The 18,933-nt window shown below is 60.3% G+C and overlaps 1 protein-coding gene across 1 annotated transcript in view; it reads right to left on the reverse strand.

Moving 5' to 3' along the window:
* PPARGC1B (PPARG coactivator 1 beta) overlaps positions 1–1,578 on the reverse strand; it is a gene marked incomplete at its 3' end in the record, with an annotated part of 48,081 nt that extends 46,503 nt beyond the window's left edge. The window contains exon 1 of the mRNA XM_082006176.1: positions 1,342–1,578. Within this exon, the coding sequence (XP_081862302.1) occupies positions 1,342–1,425 (84 nt within the window). The 5' untranslated portion in view covers positions 1,426–1,578. The remainder of the gene's footprint in view (positions 1–1,341) is intronic.
* Between the last annotated feature and the right edge of the window lie 17,355 nt (positions 1,579–18,933).

Raw genomic sequence — 18,933 nt, forward strand, 5'->3', positions numbered from 1 at the left:
TTACAAAATCTTCTCAGCCCACTTCTCACCCTTCCTGACCCTTCTGCTGTAATCAACCTGTCAGCGGCTCTTCGTTAACGATGAAGCTGCCACCTCCCGCCCTGCTCTGCCCCCAACACACTGCCCGGGTCCCATGCCAAGCCGGACTGCTCCGGAGCTGGTGCGTGCGAGGAGAGACGCCGGGACTACATCAATCTAGCTGGTGTCAGGACCTGCCTGGTTCTGTCTGGCACATGCACCAGGGGCAAATCTGATTTACCAAGTCTTGAGACCTTATTTGTTTTGCACCCAAACAGCAGGATTAGTCCCCATCCTGCTCCCCGTACACATGCTCCTGCTGTTTGCAATCCCGGAGCTCAACTGGTGAGAGAGCAAGGGTTGGGATGAATGCGCTAGCTTCACAACCAAAGCTATTTTGTAATCTGTGGTTATGAAAGTGAAGGACTGGAGGGATGATATATAACTACAGAAAACTCTTCCCACTTGCACCAGCCTCATCAATCCGCCTGCGAAATGCGCGGTTGTGCTCCAGGTCAGTCACGGCTCTTGCTACCGCCCGGCTTATTGTATAGCGCCTGCCCTCCACCCCCCAAAATGGAAAAGCATGCGAGCCCTATAGCCAGCACGGCTCGCTCTCGTGATCGCGCGGGAGCTGCCAAGGAGCCTTAATCTGATTTTAACACCCAGCTCCGTCCAAAAGGCAGTCCATCCAGATTTTGGAGCCGCTGACTCGCAGCGCCGAGACCCCTCTCTCCCTGCCACCCCCCCCCCCCCCCAAACCTCCATTCCCCCAGATCCCAGCCCGTATGCGTGTCACTGACGCTCGGCATGACTCATCCCCAGCCCGGCTCTTATCGCCCACCCCCCCCCGCCCCGCACCGCGGCGTCCCCCTCCCCACCTTTGCAGCGGGGTGGGGGGAGTGTTGCAACGGAGGGCGGGGGGGGGGCGCGTGTGCCAAAACCGATCAACCCATCAACTTCTCTCCCCCTCCCACCCCCCCAAAATTCCCTGCAGAACGGGTGGGGGGTGGGGGAGTCCACGTGCGAGTGGTGCTGAAAGCGCCGGCGGGGCTGCGGGGTTGTTGCCGCGCCGGGGCCGGCCCGAAGCCACGGGGAGGGGCGCGGACAGAACCGCGGGGGCGGCAGCGTTCCGCGCGTTCCCCCTCCACGCATCCGTGGAGCAAACGGGACCTCCGCAGATCCTCCGGGCACCCTTCGGGCGTGCGGGGAACGGCTTCTTCCTCCAGGTGCCTGGGGAGGGGGGGGTCTGCCGGCTCCCTCCCCCCGAGTTGCACCGCGCTGGACAGCCGGACCGCAGAGCCCCTCCGCCGCCCTCCCTACCTGGCTGTCAGCGAGGTAACTGAAGACGAAGGAGGAAAGATCCTCATCGAGCAGAGAGCTGCAATCCGGCCCCGGTTCCGCCATCTTCCACCTCCGGCTGGGGCTGAGGCGGCACCGAGCATGCAGCAGGCGCGGCGGCGGCGGCGGCGGCGGCGGGGAGCCGGGCGGCCGGCGGGGCGGAGCTGCCCGTAGCCCCCGCCCGCCGGCTTGCGGGAGCCGGGGAGGGCGGTGGGGCGAGGTGGGGGTGAAACACCCGCGGTTGCAGAGCGTCCCGTGGGGTTTGCAGCCACGCGCGGGGCACAAGCGCCTTCCCACGGCATGCGTGCCCGCTTTTAACCACCGCTGGGCACACTTCAGAAGTGCCAGCCCTTAAAAGTGGAGGCACCCAGCACGACTCAACAGTCCCTAGGTCACCCCACATTGGGGTACATAAACACTGAGAAGAACGTGTCAGGCTAAAGGTCACATCCATGCTCAGTGCGGGGGGACACCCATGGTTGCCAAGTGCCCCGTGGGGCTTACAGCCATATGTGGGGCACAAGCACCTTCTCACAGGATGTGTGAGACCAGGGCACCTGCTTTAAGCACCACCACACACACTTGAAAACTCTCAGCCCTTAAAAGTGGAAGCACCCCACACCACCAGGCACCATTCAACAGTCCCTAGATTGCCCCATGTTGAGATATAGAAACCCTGAGTGCAGCACATTGAGCTGAGGGTCACATCCGACTTTCAGGGACACATATCTGCAATTGCAGAGTGCCCCCCAGGGCTTGCAGCCATGCGTGGGGCACAAACACCTTCCCACGGGACATGCACCCACCCAGGACACCCATTTTAAGCTCCACTGTGCACACCTTGTAAGTGCCAGCCCTTAGAAGTGCTGCCAGCATCACTGGGTGGCACTCAGCAGTCCCTAGATTACCCCGAGTTGAGATATATATAAACCCTGAGTGCAGCGTGTGGGGCTGAGGGTCACATCCAGGCTCAGTGGAGCCAGCTGGCTGAGAGCAAAGAGTAACAAGGAGTGAAAGGTCTTCAGATTTCCCTCGTTTTTGTCTCAAGGCTCATCTTGCTATTGCTGCGAGTGTCTTGATGTCACACACGTCATTTTTCTGTCTGGGGTTTTGAGGCGTACACTAAAAGCCCTTTCAGAAATAATTAATGACGGGACCAAAAATCTCATGAATGTTCTATTTACTTACCCATAGCAATTACAAGGGAAAGAGCAGGGCTTGGCACTGCAGCTCGAATTAGCTGATACACAACCAACTGAGTGGCAACACCTGCAGCCTAATGGCTCCAGATCCTCAAATCTCCTCGGATGGCTCAGCCGGGCCTGTGGGATACTTCTGCCCATAAATGGCTGATGAAGCAAAGCCATGTGGAGTGATCTGGGTGGAGAGCACTGTGTTGGGCTCTGACAGATAAGCAGAAGGTGCTTCTTCCTCTACTAGGAAAGGCTTCCTGGCCGTCCGCGTTCTCGCCTTGCTTTTGTTTCAAAGGGAGAGCTGTTTCCAGCCACTCTCTAACTCCCTCCGGCCTCCCTTTGGTTCGGGATATGCTGTGAACACTGTGCAATGCAGCAACATTGGGTTCTCCCGATGAGCCCAAGCCTTGCACCAAAAGCAGATGTCAGCGGCCAGTGTGTGTGGTATCATACGGCTGACGAGGGCTGGGGGCGGCTCGGCTGCTGGGATGGGACAAAGCAAGAGAGAAGCTGCTGCCAACTCTTCCTCATTGCTGTGGCACTTGATTCCTAATTACTGTTACAAAAGCTGAAATAGGTACCCCAAATTGCTTTTCAAGCTGCTCCGCCAGCAATGAAACTTCTCTTCCCGTGGGTGGGAGGTCTGGGCCCAGAAATGCCGTGGTGCATGGCGGTAGCTCATAGCGGGCATGGCACAGAGCACGGCGCTGCATCGGAAGGACCCAGGAAAGGAAATTGCCTTGCTCTGAGACACGTGCAATTCCTTGCAGACCAAGACTCGAGTTCCCAGCTGACCCTGCTGGCCGGTGATCTGGAGTGCATTCCCCCCGCCCAGTCTCTCCTTTGCAGAAGATGCAAGTGCTGAACGCTATGGAGAGAGGAGGTGAGCTGAGAACAGGAGGGACATTTGCCCCATCAGGGGAAAAAGCAGAACTGGAAGACCTTGCCATAAAAGTAGTCTTGGGAGGAATTTGTTGCACAAAAGGCAAGGTTCTCGCTTGGGTATCTCGTGATTTCCTTTATACCAGCTGTACTCAAATAGGAAGTAATCATTCATGGGGATGGCTTTTGAACAGTTGTTCTAAACTCAAGTTATACATAGCTGTGTGTTTCAGAAATACCTTTTCCTTTCTGGTGTGTGTGCAAGCACAGTTCCTCCCTCCTTGCTCTCTCTCCCAGGAAGATGAGCCCTTTCCAGTGCCCACCCCGGCAGCAGCGACCCGCACACTGGGCTCAGCCAGGCAGCCCGGAGCCACCAAGGAGCACGAGGAAAGAGAAGCCCAGCCTGTCTGCCCCATTTCTCCTCTGGGCAGAGACGGGTTAGGGCTTCTTTCAGCCAAGCAGCCAAGACTGGATGAGACATTGGGGTCCGGCTGCCCTTGTGCCAAGATGGGGCCAGAGGACAGCAGAGACGAAGCAAAACGGGGGCATCTCAGAGGGGTGGACTAGCTGCTGCTTCTGGGTTTCAGTGGGATACCGGAGGACGAAGTACAGTTGCTCACGTGGCTGCAAGTTGGTGTTAACATTCTCCAACTTCTGCTCCTGAGTGCTCTGGACTTTTGCACAGTCCAAAAGTTTTTCTGTGCCTTTTGGGTTTTTTCACCTATAGGACGGAGATCACACCACTTCCCTGTGCCCTGGAGCTTCTGGGGGTATTGGTTAAATAATGCTCATAAAAAGAGCTTCGAAAGCACCAGGAGAGAGGCGAAGGAGGACAAGATGTTACAGCTGGTATTGTCTCCACCTCCTTAGAAGCCAGTCATGTGGCAGCCTCAGAAAAACCCGCGGTGGGTAGAGAGGGCGTCCGATCCATGTGCAATGGTGTGAACGGGACGTTACATTCCCCGTGTGCACGCGCCCTTCTCTGTCTGCACACAGAGTGACGGCGCGGTTTCACTAAGTGCTCACGGCTTTCCTCCTAAACCAGAGCCTGAGCTTTGCGAGAAGGAGAGCTGCCAGAGCTCCGGCTTCTGCTGCTCTTTGTTTTTATGTACTCGGAGAGGTGTCAGCCACAGGCGGGCAGAAATAAGCCCCCTTCGCCTGCCGGCCCTGCCTAAGCCGGAGTGCTCCGCGGCACTGCGCCAGCGCTGCAACCAGCCGCAGCAACACGACGCTAAGCCTGGAGGGGCTGGGGATACTATTACCAAGGTAAAATATAACAGGAAAAGTCTGCAAATGCCCTTTCAAAACAGCAGAGCGCGAGTAATGTCATTAGGCCAGCGGTCAGGAGGGGACAGGGTTTGAAGGTACCCTTAGCCTGCCAAAGGCCAAATGCGGGACAGGGGCAGGAGCCAATGAGCGGCGGCCGGACAGGAGACACCCCGCGCCGCGCAAACGCCCGCCTTTGGTTTCGTGTTGCAGCTGCCCCTGTTTGTGGATGGGAAAATGTTGTTAAGGACCGGGCAGCGCGGGCAGTGAGAGGCAGCGGCAAACGGGGCTCCTCCGAGTTACATCCCCAGCCTCTGGCGGGTCCCCGCCAGCCCCCCGCGTTGTGACACTCTCTCCTCGGCACTGAAATTAAATGCAGTCCCGGGGGGGAGTTTGTGTGGTGGCCAGGATAGCCACCCCCGTGGCTAGTCTCGCTGGAGACCCAGGGGAAGGGGGTCTGCGCTGGCTGGGTCTCTCTGAGCCAGCGGTTGGGTAAGCTGGGGGGCAGCCAAAGGGGAAGACATCGCTATGGGTCTCCCAAAGCCCTCCTCTAAAGCAATCTTCATTCATGTGGGCTGCTAATTAGAGGCCCCGCTCCCCACGGAGAGCAGTGGTTAGTGCCGTGCCCCTGGGTTTCACTGAGTTTCTCTGCTTGGCTCCTTTCCACGAGCTCTGCTTTTCTTTCCCCTCAGCCCTGCTCAGCACTCAGCTCAGCCTTGTCCTTCACTTGAAGTCACCAGGCGCAGGGACCTAGTGTCGCTTTTCCTCCACGCTTTCTGTGTCCGATGGCTCCTGATCAGCCGTGTTCACCTGGGAGCTCCTGCCGCCTCCTCCTCCTCCTCACTTTTTGACAAGAGGGCTCTGTGCTGCTTAAGGCTCAGCAAGGAGTGAACCTCTGGAAACGCACCACTGAGCAACATGGCCCCTCACTCCCCTTAAGCCTGGGCGGAAACTGCTCCTTCACTCCCAGTCTGATGCCCTCTTTGCCCCAGGGCTGAGGATGTGGCCTACTGGGCTGGAGGGGACCTGAGAAACAAAAGAGTGGCTTCAGAGGACACGTGGGTGCTGGCTGGGCTGCTGCCGCTGAGCTCCAGCTTGTCCAGGGAGCAGGGCTGTGGCTATGCTTATTCAGAGGTGGCCGTTCCCACTCCAGCATCCCAAGGCATCATCGAGGAGCGATGCTCCACCGTGCCGGCAAAGCCCCTCGTGCAGGCACACACAAGCACCATATCTGCCTGTGCTGGGCAGAGACCCCCCAGTCCCCTCTCTGGAGTGCAGCGGGGCCCTCCCCAGCCCCTGCCACCAAACTCAGCTTGCTGCAGCTCTTTCCCTGGCACAGAGGCAGGCGCTTGGGCTGCTCCGGCTTCGGCAGAAGAGCCCGCGGCCAGCGCTGAGGGCTGCGGGGATGCACACACACAGGGTGGTTGTACAGGGCTCCAGCCTGCCCAATTCTGCAGCTGCCTCCTCTCCAAAACCGCCACCTTGCACATGCTGTGGAGCTAAAGCAGTTATTGCAGAGGAAACCTATGAAGAGAGAAATGTGGTGGCAAAGGAGTAAGGCGGCGGTTGTGGATGAGCTATTGAAACAGATGGGAATCTCCCGGAGCAAGCAGCAGAGGCCAGGCAGCGCAGCGGAGGGTCGGGAAGGCTCCTGCGTGATGGCTCATGCTGCCCACCAGCTGCAGGCTGAGCGAGGAGACCAGGATGCCCATTGACTCCTTATGGCGTTTTCAGTGACTCATTTGTCCGCGGGAAGCAGCACACCCACAGCAGCTGAAGCAGCCTGTCCTCCTCCCCAGGCTGCTCCGGCACAGCGGGGCCAGCTGGCTGCTTCTGTCCGAGGATGAGAGCCCGGCTGCAGCCCGCGGCAGCCGGTTCATCTTATCTGGGGGAAGAAACCCCTGTCAGAGACCCTGCACCACTCCTTCTGCACTGTCTGACACCCCGCCGTGGAGACCCAAGCCTTCCCCTCGCTGTGTTGCCGGAGGTCCCCACGTGCTGCCCCAGAGGCAGCCTGGCATGCTGGCACCAGCCAGCCCTCGGCGTGCAGGGACCAAAGGGAGCTGCACCGTACGGCGCAGCTCCCTCATGCTTACTCTTTCGCTCTGGCTGAACTCAGCTTCCCCGCCGCGCCGTGCCACTGGCAGCTCCCACACCGCACTGATGGTGTCTGTCATAGTCCATCGATGTCACCCCGCTGTCCCCTCGCCAGCCTGCCTGCCTCATCCCTGCCTCTGGTCCTGGTGGTGCTGCTCGGCCTCCCTTCCCTGCCCGGCCCTGCCCGGCAGGACAGCACAGGAGCTGGGGTGTCTCCTCCATCCCCATCATCCTGCTGTTAGCTGCTCCTCTGCTCTGCTCCCTGGGAGGAGCGAGGGGCAGGGGGGAGGCTGGCCGAGACCCAGACCCACCTCATCCTCCTCTGCTGACCCTGGCCCTAAGCAGGGCAACTCCTCCTGCCTCTCCCCACGAGCTGCTCAGAGTCCGGGTGCTGCCATCAAGGTTTTCTCTTCCTCTTTCTGTTTAATTGCCTCCTCCCAGAGATGTGCCTCAACCACCCAAGCAGGTCCCTGTTCCCCTGCACCAGCAGAGCTGGCCGAGGGGGTGAGCAGCGAAGGGAGCCGCTTTGGATCCCCGGCGCTGCCGGGAAAGGACTTGCTGTTCCTCAAGCAGCCATTGCTGGCAGGGATGGCCGTGGGCATCTCCTCACCTCGTGGCTCCCAGCCCAGGGTGACCGCCAGCCAGGGTGCCCTCATCTGTCCCCGGGCCCCCATCCTGCAGCACCCCCTCCTCCCTGCCCCTGCCCTCCTCACCAGCTCTCCTCTGAGCATCCCCCGCAGCGACTGGCCGTCACTGCCCCCAGCTACTGCACCCCGGCCCGGGCACCAGCGGTGGGAAGGGGCTGGATGTCAGGTCCCGGCTCCCCCTGACCACAGGCTGGGGCTCAGCCCCTGGCCAGGGGTGGGCAGTGGAGGTGGTGGTGGTGGTCTCAGCATGCCGGAGTGCGCGGCGGGCGGCAGGGATGCTTTATAGCAGGGAAGGGGGGAGAGAAGAGCGAGTGCTTTGCAAACACCCAGGAGCAGCTGCAACGGATGGGCGAAGAGCTGAGATCTGAGGGGAATACGCTTGGGTCGCCCTGCTCATAGCGAGCTCTTGCACTGGTGTTAGAGCAGAAATCCTTCTGCAGGCATCCCATCCTGCTCCCCTTGCCAGCCCTTTGGGGAGCAGCGGGGATGGGGCCGTGGGGCTCAGTGGGGCTGGAGGCCGGGGTGCCCGGGTGGCGGCTGCTGCCGCATCTCCCAGTTCCACGCAGGTACCGCGGTGCTGCTCCTCAGCACCTCGTCACGGTGTCCCTGGGCAGGAGACCATTCTGCTTCAGCCAGCACTATAAATAAACCCACACTCTTTTATCCCGCCAAATAGGTTCTCATTGATTTTACCCATTCCTCCTCCTCCCTCTCACATCCCTTTGATATGTGATGTCAGCTGCGGAGGAGCTTGGGGAGCCGCCAGCCTGGCGGGGGAAATGCCACCCCCTCCAGCCCCTCTCCCCCCGAGATAGCTGCTCTCCCCTGGTTTTCACTCTCTGAACAGGCGGCACCACTGGAGGAGAAGAAACAAAGCTCCCCGGTGGAAGTTTGCCGGCTAATTATTCATTAATCTCCTCCTGACAGTGCTATCACCGGCAGCGAGGCAGCCCCCAAGCCTCCCGCCATGGGGAGGAGGATGAGGAGGAGGAGGATGGAGAGCTCTGCTGGTGGAGACTTCTTGCCGTGGCCGAAGAGCTCGGGGTGAGCCGACACATCGCTTCCTTCTCCGGCTGCTTTGGTTATGGTTGCACTGGTGGCTGAGACAAGGGGGACCCATCTCAGAGGCCCTGAGTCCCCATCCTGGGAAGTGCTGGGGGCTGGTCCTGGGGTGGACCCTGGTCCCTTGCGGGTGCCGTTAGCCGGGGGGCTCAGCCCCCCCAGACCAGGCGGAGAGTGAGTGCCTGCTTGCTGCAAGCAGTTTCTCTGCACGCAGGAGGTCCCTGTGCAGAGATGGCTAGCAACAGAAATAATGCAGCAAAATCACAGCTCGCACAGTCTTCCTGGCACTTGAAAGCATCTCAAGAGCTTAAAAAGCCGCAGGATGCTCTCATTCCCATCCTTTCCCCGCTATCTTTGCCGCTCACTGCCTGTGCTTTGGACCCCCCTTCCCGGGGAGGGAGGTGCAGCACTTCCCCAGCCAAAACGGTACCAAGTTGAGCGTGGTGAATCCTGCCCGCACCGCGCAGCAGCAGGCGGGGAGGCCGCGTGCTGCCCGCCGGAGCGGGGCTGCGGGTGACTCATCGCCGTGCAGTATGCAATTACCAAGGCAAGTGCGGGCCCCTGCTGCTTTGCACAGGTATCTGTGTCAGCCAGGGCTATTTCCAGCTCTCCCAAGCTCCCGGCTCCTTTGAGGGGTAAGGAGTACAGCCACCTAGCTACTCCGCCTGCCGCAGGGACAGGCATGATACTCCCATGAGCAAAGAGCCAGGGGTTGGATATTGCATCCCAAATTGCACAACTGGCGGAGGAGGGTGCGGTGTGCGATTGCCCACGCATTTTACGCGTTTAAGGGCGCACGCACAGCCGCAGACTGAATGGAGGCACAGAGAGATGCAGCGAGGCTGCACAGCGCTCATTGCCACCGACTAAGCGCCAGGCGAGGAGAATTCAGAGCTGTTACTATTAGCGATGCTGGTAGCGCTGGAAAGGAAGCAGCAGGGATGGGATAAAGCAGAGTTTGGAAAATGCTCTGGCCTGGAAAAGCAGGGGAGGGACCGGGATAAAAGGAGCAAAGCAATGTGCGGCAACGCCTTCTCCCTTCCCCGACGGAGCAGATAACTGCAAGCTCCGAGGGGCAGAGTCTCTGGCTCCCGAGCCATACATTGAGGGCACGCCATCCCCCGTCAAGCTGTTAAGCCAAACCGCACTCAGAGAGTGAGATTTTTTTGATTCCCCGAACGTTTGCCTAAGACTTTGCTCATTACTTTTTCCTCTGGTCGCTGTGAGCAGGGAGCAGGGGAAAGCTTAGGCGTTGAGCGCTTCTTGGACAAGCTCCAAGCAAGGGCTACAGCCCTCCAGCCCCCCGCCTTGTTGGCTACAGCTGGGGTTGTCACAACAGGGCAGCAGCTGCAGCCTAGTCCCTACGGCCGTAAGCGGAGGCAGATCTATCATTGCACCAGTGCTCTGCGCAGCAAAACGCGTCCGTGCTGGGGTGGACGGGGTGCACCCTCCTGGGAAGCCCGAGCAGGCTGAGTCTGCCCAGGAGAAGCGAGCCTGGCCTTGGACGGCCTTCGGCAGTTTTCCTGGGGAGCTGGAGGTTTGCTCAGCCTCACCCGGAGGCTGCGACACGGGGGAAACCTCCATATGTGATACAGATGTGCCTGAGATAGGGCATATATGTGGATATATGACGCTAACGAAGCCCCCGGCACCCCTACGCCGCTTGTGGGGGTACATCGTATGTCCTGTTTAACTACGCTGAAGATGAGCGGGGTTCCTCCCCCGGCTGCGCTGGGGCAGACAAGCCCACTGGAGCCAGGCGCGGGGGATAACGGCTGAGGGAGGGATGGGTACAGAGCCAGGACCCGTGAAGGGGCTGGGAGGGCTCCATGCCTCGACCTCCCGCCTTTGCCCGACACGTGCGCACCGGCGCCTGGTCTGGGGAGAGCACGAGGCCGCAGTCAGACCTCTCATGACCATGGGCTGTGCCCTCTGCGGACAAGCCACTGGGCTGCAAGCAGCACTGAGCGCGTTCGTCCTCCCCGCACCTCCCAGCGGAGCCCTTGACATGGGAGAACCGCTAGAGCTTTTTGCTGGAAAAATCACATAAATCATCCTCAGCGCCACCTCCCTGGCCTTTGTCACAGTTTGGTGCCCCAGTGCCAGCTTCGTTTTAAAAGCGTTATTTATTTTTCATAAAAGCTGATCTAAACAGAGACATTGTCAGGATGGTAAAAATAGAAATGCAGCGGTTGTCCCAACCGTCAGCATCCCTGGGAATGGGGGACTGGCAGTGCCCGGCTGCGGTCCCCTCCAGCCTCCGTTGCCGCACGGGCAGAGGAGGAAACATCCGGCAGCACGTGCCTGCGGGCAGCCTCTGTGCCAGCAGAAGCAGCGCCCAGGGTTTTCTTTAATATGCAGGTGCGCTTCTTACGTATACTTGCTATTTTATAAATGTTTAGTAACTTTAATTTCATTTCTTGCATGAATAAATGAGCAAATATGACAAACATTGGAAAGTAAATTAGTTTGTTAAGCCCCTTCATTAAAAGAGCTATCTATTATTAAAATATCTATGTTGCAATGTGCTGATGTCACATTAACAACAGTAATAAGAAATGCTCTTTATCCACACGAAACTAGATTTTCAGGGCATGGATCTGGCGGGGTGCGTCAAGTCGGTGCGTGGCCGAGACCATAAACCGCAACGACTGGCGGCATCTCCGTTTGCCCAGGCAGCCGTGGCGGGTCACGGGGCAGCGTTCCATGTCCCGGGCTGGCGGCCAAGCTGAGATCCTTGCCCCGAGGTTGTCCCTGGAAAAGTCTGCCTCTGCTCCCCAGCCCCACAGCAGTGTCCCATCAGGCAGGGTGAGTCGCAGCGAGCAGGAAGCCTGCAGGAAGTGAGCAGGAAGCACGCCTCGCTCTCTTCCTGAGCATCTCTTCTCCTTCCATCGCGCTTCCTTCTGGCAGATGGGAATAAAGCTTTACCGGAGGCCCTGGGGAGAGCCCAGCCCAGCTCCGGCACTCCCCTGCTGCTGCGGCTCTGCCCGCTCTGGCCGGCTCTGCTGGCGTCTCCTATGGGGCCGTGGCTTTTGGCGGGGCCGGGCAGGGGCAGGGTGCCACACCACGGCTCCTCCCAAGCTCAGTTTCTCCCCAGGTTTTCCCACCGGCTTTGTCCGCAGGCGCTAGCCCCGTGAGCGGCTGCCTTTCAATGCTGCCCGGCCGGAGCAGAGTGTAGCCGAGGCTGGGACAAAACAAAACCAGCATTCACGGGCGGTCATTTAAATTCCCGGCAGCTGTTCCCTCCCAGCACACTCATGCCTGCCCTCCTTCGCTGTCCACAGGCACTTTTGGGGACTTTTTCCCTGGGCGGTAAGGGAGCGGGTCTTCCAGCAAGTTCACCCATGACCAGCATCCCTCCTCTTCCTCCTCCTGCCTGCTAAAAAAAAGTGGCCAGCCCTGGGGGGGATGGATGGCAGCTGGGGGCTGCTCCTTGCTCGGGGGTCTGGACCCACCAGGGCTTCAGCCCCCCATGGTGCCTCGTCCCTGCTGTGGTGCAGTAGGTCATGCAGGGCAGGCTGGGTGCTCGCCCCATGTGCTCACTGGCACCCCCAGCCCCTGCGTCGGTTACGGGCACCCTGTGGCTGCATCCCTGGCCTCAGCTCATTCCCATTTCCTCATGATGGTTCCTCACCCCGTGAGGCTGAGCCACGCTGTGGGGGCGGCGCCCAGCCCTCCTCCAGCACCGCGCCCCCGGCTCCAGTGGGAGAGCGGGCCCCCTGTGCCAAAGGACACTCAGCTTTCCGGGACAGGGGTGCGGGCAGGCGCGCATCCCCGGGACACCGGGGTAAACCCGGTGCAACGGGGCTTTGGGCCAGGCGTAGCCACGGGACCCCGAGCAGGAGCTGAGCGGTGCCTTTTGGCCCCCAGCGTGGTCACACGAGAAAGAAATTGCTTGCACGTGGTTTGGTCTGTCTGGGTTTAACCCCAGCCCTGCTTTCTCGCACGGGCTGCCGGCACAAGGGCTGGCAGGGAGCAGGCAGTGGCACGCCAGGCACCGGCAGCAGGAGCGAGCACGCTGCGGTTTTCCAGCCGGAGACAGGCAGCTGCTGTGAAGAGCTGGTGGTGAAACGCTGCCTGCAATCCCATTACGGCTGCAAGCGCAAATGAGTTTAGTGGCCTCAATTTAATTCCCATTTGTACATGGTGAAAAAAAAGAAAAAGAGGAAGAAGAGCAAGATCACAAAGCGGCATGGATCGGCTGGGATGGGGATGCACGAGCCGCAGCCGCGTGGGAGGCACGAGGTGCCGGGAGGCACCGAGCCCCTGGCAGAAGGTGCGGTGCTGGCAGCAGGGATGGGTGCCGCAGGCGGAGGGGAGGGACACGTCACTCCTGCTGGATGTGCCCGAGCCCGGGCTGGGAGCGTGACCACAGTTTTGTGTAGCTGAGCCCGCTGGCGAGGGAGTGCACCAGGCACAGGCATCCCCCATCCCGGCTGGAGACCCATATCGACAGCAAGCACATGGGCTGCTGCAGGCCAAGCCGAGCCCTGTGGGGCGGGTGCGATGTCTCCCTCCTCTCCTCGCCCCCGCGACATGTGTGGGGCTGGAACAGACCTGGCCGCGCGAGGGCTGGAGGAGGGAAGACTCTGCTTAAAGCCCCGAGGAGCCAGGGCTCCGATTTCAAAAAATAAAGTGAGGGTTTTCATCTGAATTTGCTTAGTGAATTAATGACTTTATTTCTGATTTCATGCTCTTGTCTCTGATGACTCAGGCACAAAAAGGGAGAGCAGATAAGAGCAAAGAGGCCCAGATGGAGGGATGCTGGTGGCTGCTCAGCGCCCGGCGTCCCCTGGCCTGGATCCCTTCCAGGGGATTCCAGAAATGCTGTCGGCACTGGGAGCGGGACCGTGGGCATGGGGAGGGCAGCAGCTCCAGGAGGTGAAAGCAGAAGCAGCCATCCTTGGTAAGAGATGGGCTCTGCCCCGTTATGGCTATGGCAATCGCACTAACAAGAGCGCTGGTTATTTTATACTTGGTGTGACCTGCCTGGATCGCGCGGTACCACCCCAGCGCTCTGACATCACCCTCTCCTGGGAGGAATAAACCTCTCTGATGGGGAGGAGAGGAGCACTTCTCCTTCCCTTGACACCTCCAGCTGGAACCAGGGACCCGGCTGCCTGTCCCTTGCCCCTGGGGGATTGCCAAGGCGAGCGGCAGCCGGGAATGCCCCCAGCCTGGGGGGTTAGTCTCAGAGCAACCCAGCCCCTCCTGCCTGCGTTTCTCCAATACAAGAAACAAACAGATGTGTTTAACCTGAATTAGCCATTTTAAATTGGGAGGGCAAGCCCAGTTCCCCCTCAGCCTAAACAAAAAGCTGGGCAGAATGCACATTTTCTTTGGTGAGGGGGAGGTTTCTCCTCTGTCCCATCATTTGCTTCCAAGTTCATCGAGCCCCACAGAGATGTGAGCAGAGCTCTCTGCAGCTGGAGGACTAACATCTCAGCTTTTCCAAATAAATAGAAAATGACCCGGTTTCTTCATTTTTTTCTTTTCCCAAAGTCCAAGTACCCAAAAAATGAGAAGGTAAGTGAAAGCCACAAATAGATTTCATATATCCTGGCAGAGCCAGGAGATGAAAGCAGGGGAAATGGCTCCTGCCTCCCCAACTCAGACCCGGGTACGTGGCAGCACATCCTCCCCGGGGCTAGCCTTCCTGAGTTAGAGAAGCAGGAGAGGCTTTGGGGCTGACCCCAGCTCAAGTCCCACGCTGCCTACGAACTGCTTAGGAAAGCCGCCATCCTCTGTCCAGCCCAAGGGCTCTGGTGCTCTTTGCCCCCAGGCACGGGGGGATTGGACCAGACAAGGTCCCAGGCTGGTGCAGGCGGGATGCTGGCTGGCCTGCTGCTCCAAGGAACATCTCACCGCCCCAGTTCAGCTTCACAGCCCCAGGCTCTGCTGGCACCGTGGCTGGTTGCGACCCCGCTTCCACCTGGGCACGGCTCGGGATGCAGGAACTCCTCTTTCCCTAGGATTTGTCTGTCTCCAGTCTTTTTTTTTTAATGATGCCAAGGGGCTTATACAGTCCCCGCACCCCACGGGGACCAGGCTCTTCCGCGGCGGGGTGGGAGCCTCCCCGGGCTGCTCCTGGTAGCCTCGTTCCAAGTATTAAGGTGAGCAGCAGAACGTGCCCAGCCTTCAACTATTCCTATCACGTCCCATCTGGAGACAGAAATCTGCCTGCTGGCTTTACAATTAAAATTGAAATGATTTGATTATGGGGCTTCATTAGTAAAAACAAACACCAGGCAGCCTTCCTCCCTCACCCTCCCCATCCCCGCCCAGCCGTTCTTCCCCAGGGCTGTTTTAGGTAAATCCCAGCCAGGATGCGGGCTGGGCACACAAAAGGGGTTCATGTCTGCAGCTTGTAGCTATAGTTGGGCGCAGCTCAAAGGAGGCAAATTTTAGACCCACAAATCACCTCCTTCAGGTAGTGATGCAGCAACGGCCTTGGATTGATGGCTTGATGGACTGCTGCCCCGACAGCAGGCGCAGCGATGGCCTTAGCAGCAGCGGGCTGTTCCCAGCCCTGCACAGCCTGCTGAACACTTGCAGACCGTACTGGGGGGCTCCCCAAGCTCTTGGGGCTTCTGATTTACACTTTGGCTCCATCCCCTTCGTTCTGTGAGTCTTTGCAACGGGGCCATTAGCACCTTCACACCAACCTGAACTTGCCGTTGCCGGGTTCGTTTTTCTTCCCCACAGCTGGCTCATCCCGCAGGGAAGGGCCGAGCCGACGCGGCACAGGCTGCCCGTGGCGTATGCAGATGTTCGAGTCCCCAAAGCTGCCGCAGTTCTGGGGGAAGTAATTTAATTAACACTCGGGGCGCTGGGAACAGGCTGTGCCGGCTGGGAGCAGAGGAATGCTAATGAAGGAGGGCTTGGGAATGCTGCTGGGTTAGAGTGCCGCTCCTCCGGCTGCTCCCAGCGCCCCGTTTTCTCTGGCGGATGGGGTGGCTCTGGGCAGTGGGGAGGTTGAGGTAGGAGTTGGCAGCCTTCCTGCCTGCAATGCCTGATGCGAGGAGAGGGCTTTGAAATGGCCCTTGAAGCTGAATTGGTGGCCCTTTTGAAAGGGCCTGTGGCAGAAGAGGTATGTGCCGTCCCCCCGGCAGCATGCTGGCTGGCACCCCCGCCAGCGTGCCAGGCCTGCAGGAGACCCCTCTGCCCTCTCCCTGCCTGTGGGCAGGGACACTGCCCTTCGGTGCTTACCTGAGCTTCTCCGTGCCTGCCCCCATCTGCACCGACTGCCTTCGCTCCAGCAAAAAGCTGCCTTCGGCATCTGCCCGGCACCGCAGCACGTGCGCCCCGGGGCTGTGCCTCCGGAGAGCGGCCAGCTGAGCCGGGAGCTGCCCAGAAGATTGAGCCATGGTGCTTGCAGACCACAGGGCCAGGCTGCCTGGGGCTCAGCACCCCCTTTAGCCCTCCCCGTGTCACAAGGGAAACCCGGGCCCAGAGCTGCAGGGCGGGGGGCTGGGGACAAGCCCCCCGGCTCAGGAGCAGGGCCAGCCGTGCCAGCTCCAGCCGTGGCAGGGGACGATGGCAGTGCCTGGTGGCATGCAGGGATCATGCTCAGGGCTGGGCAGCAAGCCCATCCAGGCAGGGGAGGCCATCTGCTCACCCACAGAGAGGGGAGCAGAGCTGGGGTCCAGAGCCCCTGTGCCCAAAATGGCTCAAGGCAGGGCTGCCTTTGCAGCCTGGGGGGCACCAGCACCCCAAAGACAGACCAAGTTTTTTATCTGGGATGCCTTTGCGGAGATGTATTTGGGAAGCCTTTGCTGTAGTACTGCTGCGGCAACGAGGTGCAGCCACCCCGAGGATGCAGGCACGGACTGTGGGAGGAGAGCTGTGGCCATGGGTGTCTGTCCGCTTTGCCAGGCTGGACAGAGGAAAGGGTGGCTGTCACAGGAGCCGGTGGGAAGGCAGGAGGGTGCTCTGCACCTCCTCCCCGCCACGCTCACTCCTTAACTTCTGTGGCCTCTGGAAAGCCCTGGTGTGCTCTCCAGCCAGTGCAGTGACCTTGGGGACAGAACGAGTCCACAGGGATCGGCTTTTTGCTGCCAGGCGGATGAAGCTGCTTGTGCCACGGGGCCAAGGAAGCCCCAAGGGAAACGGCACATGAGCACTGGCTCAGGGGCTGCCTGTCTGAGGACGCCGTCGGGACATGGGGGGTCACCCTCGGGCCAGGGGTGCACGGTACAGGGGCTGGCATGCTGGCCAAGCTACTCACAGTGGGTAGTGATGCCCAGCCACGCCAGCTCACTCATGTCACATCAGGGCCAGGCTGGCTTCCCAGTGGCATGAAGCCTTGCCCTGACTGGTGGCACTGGGCTGCGCTGTGGCCAGGGCAGGTGGCGGGGGGGGGCGGGTTATAAGATTACACCGAAGAAAGAGCAGCTCCCGGCGGGATGATCCCTGTCCTGGCTATGCACCATCCGCCTGCCCGGCCTCAGCTTGGTGCCTGGGGATGCTCCAGTTCTAATCCCTGTGCAGAGGCCTGGATGTGGCTCAGGGATGGTGGGGTCCAGCTGTAGGGATGTGCTCCGACAGTGGGGTCCGTCTGTGGGGATGTGCTCCAACAGCAAGGCTGAGCTGCAGGCGGAGGGGCAGCGGGGTTAGTCCCCTCTGCCTGGGCAAGTGTCACCGAGTCGGTGGTGCTAACAGCATTGCTGTCCTTCCCAGGCTTGCCTTGTGGGCTAAATCTTTAACCAGATCAAGGGTTTAACTTTATCAGTGGCTGGAAAAACATGGCACCATTTCCCTGGGGCGAAGTATCTTGATCCCTGCTGAAATCCCAGACATGGCTCTTTTTCCTGGGCCCCGCTCGGCAGCTCTCAGGTGCTCGTGTCTGGCCCTTCGGCACAGGGACCCTCGGGATCCTCTGGGGCAGGGAGCACCCTGTGCCCCATGCATGGCCTGGGCTCCCAGCTGGCCCTGTCTTCCCTCCAAAATCACGGTTTGCACAGACCCAGGCACACCGGCACGTTGCCAGCATCGAGGAGCTGGCACTTCCCCTTGCAGGGTGTACCTGGCACGGATTGCCCTCATGGCGGGCAGCACCGGAGGAAAGACACCGCCGGAGCAGAGACTTCTGTGTCTCCTCGGAGGAGCCCCTCCGCTAGCACCACAGGCCCCCCACCAGCCCTGCCAGCTCTCCAGCCCTGGAAAGCCTTCCACAACCCCTGCCCAGAGCAGGATGATTGATGAGTATTATTAAAGCTGGAGAACAGTTTCTGTGCACATCCAGGTGATTCAGGAGCAATTAGTCACCCTCTGGTGAGGGGGGGACCAGGCTGCCCCTCTCTCCCTGCCGAGGTGGGAGCCCTCCACTGCCCGAGCGAAGGTCCGAGGCGGCTCCTGGCACTCCTGGCACAGCTGGAGGGAGCCCTATCTGCGTGCGGGCTGTGTCTGATACGCGTCCTCCCCGCCAGCCCTTCCTGGGAAAGTGCAGGGCTTTGGCAGCGGCACAGCTCCAGGACAGGGCTCCGTCCTGAGCTGACCCCTGCACCCCCAGGGCATCTGATGGGGGGCAGGAAGGCAGTCTACATCCCCCAGCCCAGACCCATGGCAGGGATTCAACCCTTGCCCGGGTGATGCACCTGCAGCAGCTCATGCTTTAACATGGGGTGGGTGCTGAGGTGGAGGGGAGGGGTGCTCATCCCCAGGACCACAGGTACCACCCGGCAGCCCCCGGCACAGCGGTCCTGCAGGGCCATGCCAGGCACAGCTCCAGCCCGCGGGCTCATCTGCCAGCGCCACGACAGCAGGGACATCGGCAGCAGCCGGCTGCTGGCTGGGAAGGGGGGCCGTAATGACGGTCCATCTCAGCAAAGGTAGCAGAGCATGAAAGCAATTTCACACTTTATTAGACAATTCAGGTGCCGGCTGCGCAAGCCTGCAGCGAGCATTGCTGCTCACGCCTCCGCTCCTGTCTCACAACCCCTGGGCCACTCTCCATAGGGCTCAGCCCTTCCTCAGGCCACGCAGCACCGTGCTGACCTGGGCTGGTGGCACGGCGAGCAGGGCCAGCGTGGGCTGCCGGGGGCCAGGGCACCAGGGCTGCAGGCTGCTTCACGTGGGACACCCAGCTGCCACACCTGTGCGGGCGCCTGGGGACAGCGCAGCCGCAGGCTGGCTCTGCCGGGAGCCAGCCCAGCCTGGCAGCAGTGGTGAACTCGAGCACCATGCCTGCAAACACAGCTCTGCTCGGGCTGGCTGTGCCCTTCAGCCACCCTGCTCCTGCTGGGTCCCCCCACTCCCCTCCTTCCCCGCGCTCTGCAACCCCACTGCACCCCTACTCCCCTCCTGCCCCCTCACGGTGAGGGGACAGGGACGGCTCTGGGTTTGGGAGCTTGAGCTGGGGCTTTCTTGGCGGCTGCTCTCCTCTTGCTCCTCCCTGCCGCCTGGGTGCCCCAGCAGAGCCAGTGGGC

This window comes from Phaethon aethereus (assembly GCF_964289735.1).
Source record: "Phaethon aethereus genome assembly, chromosome: 14".
NCBI classification, from domain to species: Eukaryota; Metazoa; Chordata; class Aves; order Phaethontiformes; family Phaethontidae; genus Phaethon; species Phaethon aethereus.